Raw genomic sequence first — 6,835 nt, 5'->3', positions numbered from 1 at the left:
CCTAAACGAGATGAGGGGTGTTACGTGACGCTGGGGCTTTGGCGGACTTCGGCTTGGCTTCGGCTCATGTGCGTAACACTATGGAGGTCGGCCGCAAACCAGGGGACGGGTGTGTCTCTCTGGGTCGAAGATGGCCCCGCGCGGCGTGGGTACGGCGTGCCCCCGCTTGTCGGGCTGTCCCTTACCTCCGCATCCTTACTTCAGCCATGCAAGATCACTTGCGGCATGAGCGGCGAATGCAATATCGCTCGTGCACAACACAGAACTTGCGGGCAGGCAGCTCCAGGCAGTATGGGCACTCATGAGGTTTGTAGGTCTTGCGTGCACGAAGCTTTGCACATGGCAGCATTAGTGCTTAACCTCGCCGTCATATATAGGGCCGGGCAGGACCGAGTCAGAGTCTTCGGGCTTGACTGCGGCTTCTGCAGCACGGGCGGGCGGGCGGAGTTGGGTCGGGCGTGTCTGGTCGAGGCTGTCTGGTGGAGTTGCGTCGCAAGGCGGCAGCGGCGCTGCTGGGCCCCGACGGCTGCTGCTGCAAGTGTGGCACCAAGGCTGCCAGGTACAGGCATGGCATGTGCGGCGCGTGCTACGAGTGGGAGCGCTGGCGCAAGTAGTGCGCAACTGTGTGTGTGTGTGTGAACTGCTGTCGTTTTGAGGGCCCACGGGAAGAGGCGCGTTTGGGGACTCGGATGCGACATTGCTCCAACGGCTGCTGTAGTTTTGAGGGTGCTTGGATGCGACCTGGTTGCCGTGCAAGTGAGTAGAGTACTGGTGAAGCCACTCGTACGTTCCCAGGTGCTCTCGCGCCCATGCCCCCACTGCATGGTGCACTGTGCCACTTCGCACGCCTTGCCGGTGCTGGATTGGGAACTTGCCGGTGCTCACTTGTGTGCTGGCGCAGCCCATGTTCTTCTTTGGCACGCAGGCCGCTTGCGTGCCGGACTCAGACTGAGCCGCACTCAGCCATACAACCTGATTGGAGTAGCCCAGCGACTGACCCACACGCACTCCCGGAATCCCCGAGGCAGGGCCCGAGGCGCGTGTAGCACCAATACCTGTGTCCTGTGGCTCCATGATTTCCCTCTGTCCACGCCGCGCAGTCAGGCACGTTGGCAGCGTGCGACAGTGGCATTGGATTGCGTTGCAACTACGGTAATGCAGGCCTCCCAGCAGCCGGGTACAGGCGACACATACAGCCAGCCGCATCTGAGAAGATAGACACGTTCAATCATCGGCCCCACTCGCTTCACACCCACAGGTGGCATGTCTGCTCCGCCACGCCTTGCTTACAGCGCCCCACAGCTAGTACTGACACGTGCAGGCTTCTGTACCCCATCTGCAAGCAAGTCTCGTGTGCACCAGTGGCTCACACACAATCCCTAGCAAGTGATCCCAAGCGATGCCCACGGGGCACCGCCGCACCGGGCCGTCGGTACGAAACTGGTGGTAGACGTCACTATCCACAATACAACGTATCACATCGCTGAGCAATGCCGCCAGTGGGATTGTGTCGGCGTGCGTCGTGGAGGACTGGGGTTGTGTGGGGATCAGCCTGGGGGGCTTGTGGACCATTAGGATTGGCCGGCTCAGACCTTGAGGATTGCCGTTGTCATTGATTGGGTTTCTTCGTCGAGCGATTTCGTTCCAGGAGGTTTCTGCAAGGCGCGGGCCGGTGTCATTTTACGCACTTGCTGCCGATTGTGCCAGGGTTGGGGGCGTGCGTGCCCGGGGTTTCGCGATTACTTGGCCTGGTCAGATACTATCATTCCAGAGTTAGTCCTCTCGTCTGTTGCAGGACGTCTACTTATCTACACGAGCAAGCGGTTGTCCGCAGCAGCTGCTCAGCGACCCGCGCTGCCGTCCTGATAATGATAGCACGTAAGCAAAGACATATATCATACTGAGCAGGTGTATGCAAAGCATATAACAGACGCTGAAGCAACTGTTGGTCAGAATGGCGGGATAATTTACTGGTAGACCTTAGCTGTAAAGGCGCCAAAGATGCAGGCATTATCACCGTCACTGATGGCTTCCACCAGGTAATCAAAAGGGAACAGGCATTGTTCCAGTCCAGCATGTGCACATCCGCTTTACGTGTCCTGGCTTGCTTGTCCGCAGCGACGTGCTGATGGCGGCCGCGTCTACCTGGATGGGCTACCTGACGCGAGTTGCGGCAGCGGCCCAGCAGGTAGGCTTACAGCGCTGTCAGCCTTTCCACGCGACCTCAGCAGTACCGTCAACCCGCCTGTGCAACACCAGCTGCACCTCCACCCGCGTCACCAGCAGGACAGGCTCTTACCGCGACGCCCCGCACCGTGCAGGCGCCTGCGATCTTTGAGCCTGCTGTCGCCGCCGACGGCGATGCGCCTGCTGCTGCTAGCGGGCCGCGGCAAGGCGCGGGTGTGTGCGGCACCGTGCCGCTGCCCACCCAACCCGAGGTGGCCGCGCTGGTGTCGTGCGGGCTGGGCCCCGCGCTCGTGGCCACCGTGCGACAGCAGCTTCAGGTAAGATATCTGCAACAAAGTCCCAGCATAGTAACAACAGGCGCGAGTTTCACAAGGGTGCTGTTTGCAGCTGCGGCTGCCAGGGACCGCACTGCACAGGCGGCGGGGTTTCCCTCCCTTCGCGCGGCACCCCACCTTGCAATCACCCCGCCCCATCCCCCCCACACCTCACTCCAACCTCCACCCTCCATCCCCACCCCATCCCACCCCACACGCACGGCCCCGCCCAGGTTATCCTGGAGGGCCGGGCTGTTCCGGCCTTCTGGGCTGCCATGGGCCGCTGCCGGGCCGCAGCCGCCGCGGGCGACGACGCCGCTCTGGAGCAGCACCTGCTAGCGGGACTGCAGGTGGGAGGTCGGCAGGGGCGTGGAGGCAGCTCAGGACAATTGAGACCGGGGGCGTGGACTAAAGCACAAAATGACTGCCGTGTTTGCGGTGAATGCACGCCACTGGAGTGCGCCCTTACGATCCCCTGACGCCCCCTACGGCCCTGCCCTGCCCTGACCTGCCCGGACCTGCCCGGACCTGACCTGACCTGACCTGACCTGACCTGACCTGACCTGACCTGACCTGACCTGACCTGACCTGACCTGACCTGACCTGACCTGACCTGACCTGACCTGACCTGACCTGGCCTGGCCTGACCTGACCTGACCTGGCCTGACCTGACCTGACCTGACCTGACCTGACCTGGCCTGGCCTGACCTGACCTGACCTGGCCTGACCTGACCTGACCTGACCTGACCTGACCTGACCTGACCTGACCTGACCTGCCCGGACCTGACCTGACCTGCCCCCGGCGCCCCCCACAGGGCCTGTGCGCGGTGGTGGACGACCACTGCGACTGCCTGCAGCGGCTGGCGGCGGCGGTCACTGCGGCGCTGCTGCCGGCGGACGCGGCGGCGGACGCGGCGGCGGAGGCGGCGGCGGAGGAGGAGGGGGCGGCGGCGGCGGCGGAGGGGGCGGCGGCGGCGGCGCAGCAGGTGGGCGCGGGCAAGCAGTGGGACGTACAGGTCCTTGGGAAGCAGGGCTAGCAGGGAGGGCGAGGCTGTGGGACATTGGATATGGGTGCAGGCGCCTGTGCCCAAATACAGGAGGCGCACCCAGCGGAACGGCGGGCGCACAGACGGCGAAATGACAGGATGAACATTCCTACTACTTCACCGCATTCTGCCGGACCTTGCGTGCACCCTTGTAAGCCGTGTAACTCGTATGTGCCCAGGCGGGAGACGCCACACACAGCAGCACCGCAACGCCCGCCCCCGCGCCCGCGGCCGCGCCCGCGCCGGCGCTGCAGCTGCAGCTGCAGCTGCCTCCCGAGCAGCGGGCTGCGGCGCTGGCGCTGGTGCCTGTGGTGGTGCGTCTGGGCGAGGCCTACCGCGCCGGTCTGTCGGCAGTGCTCATGGCCACTGCGGACGTCAGCGTGGCGGGTGAGGGGGATGGGGAGGGGAGAGGGGAGGGGAGGGGAGGGGTTACATTCATGATTAGGTAAGGAAGTGGTAGAAGGTAGGCAATCTGGGGGAGGGGAGGGGAGGGGAATGGTGGGGAGGGGAGGGAGGGAGGGGAGGGGAGGGGTTGGCAAGAGGGTTTGTTCCAGTGCGAGGCCTGGCGGCTGACATACACATCCTAACAGGAGCGACGGGCCCAGTACAGCATACGGTATCTCCACCACCCCACTCGATTTGCACTCCGCTCGCGCACACACTCCGAGGCCGCACGCGTTCGCACGCACCTGCCTCACTGTTGCCAAAGCAAGTATGTTCCCATCGCTCAGTTTCCGCTTTCTCCCAGTTTCCTCCCTTTCCGGACGTCGCCAATGCCACGTATGCAAACCGTTCGCACGAATGGCTAGCCCCCTTTTTGGGAATGGAGTGAACTACCCCCTGCCTCCACGCCCTCTCTCTTTCCTTCCTTCCCTCCAGAGCTGCTGCTGCTGTACTTCAGCTCCAAGCTGACTCAGCTCGCGGACACCCTGGCTCCCCTGGAGCAGCTGCTGGAGGCGGCGGAGGCAGACGCGGCGGCGGCGGGTGGCGGCGGGCTGGGCGGCGGGCTGGGCGGCGGCAGCAGCAGCGGTGTGCTGCTGGCAGCGATGGACAGCCAGGGCGGCGCGGCGGCGGCGGCGGCGCTTGGGGTGCTGGGGCTGGGAGGAGCAGGTGGAGGAGGAGGCGGCGGAGGAGGTGGTGGCGGCGCGCGTGTCAGTGATGGGGGCGGAGGGGGCGGCGTGGGCTCGGCGGCTGTCGAGGGCGTCGCCATGCTGATGGGCGTGGCGGTGGGAGGTGGGTGGCGTGCCGGTGACAGGCGTGCGTCTCCCCGTTTGCTTGCTGATGCGTATTGGGCACCGCGACAACCCCGCCTGCCTGCCTGCCCGCCCCGCCCCGCCTGCCTGCACTGCCTGCCTACTCAGGCGGCGACGAGAACACGCCTCCTCCCAGCGCCTATCTCCTGCATCAGCAGCAGCAGCAGCAGCAGCAAACCGCCGCCGCCGCCGGCCACCACCACGGCGGCTACAGCCAGCTGCTGCTACAGCCTTCGGCGGTGGCTGCAGCCATGGGGCGGGACTGGGTGGCGGCGCTGGCAGGCGTGTGTGGCTGCCTGTCGCGCCTCAGCCTGGGCCCTGCGGGCGAGGAGGCGGTGGTGGCGGCGGTGTCGCGGCACGTGGAGGCGCTGCTGCGGCGGCTGGCGCTGGGCGTGTTTGACCGGGAGGTGAGGAACGGAGTGGGGGTTGTTGCTACCAGCTCAAACCAGACCAAACCAAGCGGAGGGAATGGCATGATGAGAAGTCCCAGCGCCTTCCACTGCCTTAGACCCGCCGCCGCCGCCCTCCATTGCAGTGTGTGACGATGTCGCCCCTCGCCCCCTCCCTATGCTACTGTTCCTGCTATACTACTGTTCCTGGCCCCGCCTTCACTTCGTAAATAATCATGAATGTAACCCCCTCTCACGCTCAGGTGCTTCCCGCCGCCAGCCGCGCCGCCGGCCGCATCCCACTGGAGTTCCTGCGCTTGGTCATCGCCGGAGACCCCGGTAGTCATGGTGGTAGTGGCGGCGGCGGTTACGGTTACGGCAAAGACGGCGGCGGCGGCGGCGATGGGACGCCCAGACATGTACAGCACACGCACCATCAGCAGCATCAGCATCAGCACGTGAACACAACAGCCACTGGCGTGACGTCCAGCACCGCCGCCGCCGCCACCACCACTGGTTACAACGGCGGCGGCGGTTATAACGCCGGTTATAACGGCGGCGATTACTGCGGCCTTGCGGAGCCCGGCACGGAGGCCCGCACGCTGTCGGAGTGGCGTCTGCGGTTGTCGTACCTGGTGTTTGAGACGTTGGGGCGGCTGCGTGTGTCCCAGATGTTTGACATCGTGGTGGACTACCCGGACTCGCTGCCCGCTGTACGAGACCTGGCAGCCTGCCTGCGGCACACCAACCTGCAGGTGTGGGGGAGGGGGGTGTAAACACAAGCCCAGGTGGTGTGGGTGGTGTGCGTGAGGAGGGAAAGGATGGGGGAGAGGTTTTGCGTGTGCTACACGGCATGGTTGGGGGCAGTGAGGGGTGGGGAGGAGGGGCGGGGGGTGGGAAGGAGTTTTGTGGAGGGTTCGCGGCACGGTTGGCGGCGGTAGCGCGGCGCTCCTCCCCGCGTGCTCGTCCCTTGCCCCATGCATGCCCATAAAACACATGTCTGTGTGCACCCACTCGCATGCGGGCCCCCACCCTCCCTATCCCGCCCCCCGGACTTCACGGACATCGGTAACAACGCGCCTGCTATACCACTGTTCCTGGCTACGCCTTCACTTCTTGAACAGTCAGGAACCCTAAACCCCCCTTCCCTCCACCCACCCTCCCTCCCACCCTCCCCCTCCCCTGGCCCCCCTCCCCCCACACACACCGTGCAGTCGCTGTTCGTGTGCGCCTTCAAGCGCGCGCTGCAGCAGCGGCTGCTGCACGCCGGCGCCTCCGCCACCGGCATCATCCACCAATACGTGGCCACCATCAAGACCATGCGGGAGATCGACCCCTCGGGTGAGAAGTGGCGCACAGGGAGAGGAGAGTTAGAGGGAGAGGGAGAGGGGGGGTTGCAGGTACCAGCCCAAAATTAAACTGAACCCAATGGGGGGGAGGGACGGAGAGGGGGGGAGGCAGAGGCCGGGAGGGGGGGCTGGGGTTGTAGATACCAGCTCAAACTGAAGGGGGGAGAGGCGCACGCTGCTCGGGCGCTGCGTGCCATGGTCATCTTGCCCCTTGCACCCCACCACCAAGGGGGAGGTAGAGGGAGAGGGGGAGGGGTGAGAGTGGCGCACGCCTGATGACCAGGCGCTGCGTGCCGT

General features: G+C 65.1%; 1 protein-coding gene across 1 annotated transcript in view; it reads left to right on the top strand.

Moving 5' to 3' along the window:
• Nucleotides 1-1,776: 1,776 nt before the first annotated feature.
• The window catches only part of CHLRE_10g460532v5 (uncharacterized protein), a 13,270-nt gene continuing 8,211 nt past the window's right edge, over nt 1,777-6,835 (top strand). Inside the window, exons 1-10 of the mRNA XM_043067144.1 lie at nt 1,777-2,039; nt 2,119-2,188; nt 2,322-2,504; nt 2,735-2,851; nt 3,317-3,487; nt 3,727-3,934; nt 4,427-4,780; nt 4,909-5,207; nt 5,453-5,944; nt 6,404-6,530. Of these exons, the coding sequence (XP_042920541.1) occupies nt 2,002-2,039; nt 2,119-2,188; nt 2,322-2,504; nt 2,735-2,851; nt 3,317-3,487; nt 3,727-3,934; nt 4,427-4,780; nt 4,909-5,207; nt 5,453-5,944; nt 6,404-6,530 (2,059 nt within the window). The 5' untranslated portion in view covers nt 1,777-2,001. The remainder of the gene's footprint in view (nt 2,040-2,118; nt 2,189-2,321; nt 2,505-2,734; nt 2,852-3,316; nt 3,488-3,726; nt 3,935-4,426; nt 4,781-4,908; nt 5,208-5,452; nt 5,945-6,403; nt 6,531-6,835) is intronic.

Source organism: Chlamydomonas reinhardtii, chromosome 10 (assembly GCF_000002595.2).
Source record: "Chlamydomonas reinhardtii strain CC-503 cw92 mt+ chromosome 10, whole genome shotgun sequence".
In the NCBI taxonomy this organism is placed as follows: domain Eukaryota; kingdom Viridiplantae; phylum Chlorophyta; class Chlorophyceae; order Chlamydomonadales; family Chlamydomonadaceae; genus Chlamydomonas; species Chlamydomonas reinhardtii.
Note: the sequence above shows the minus strand (reverse complement) of the source record. Positions and strands in the feature narration are given on the sequence as shown.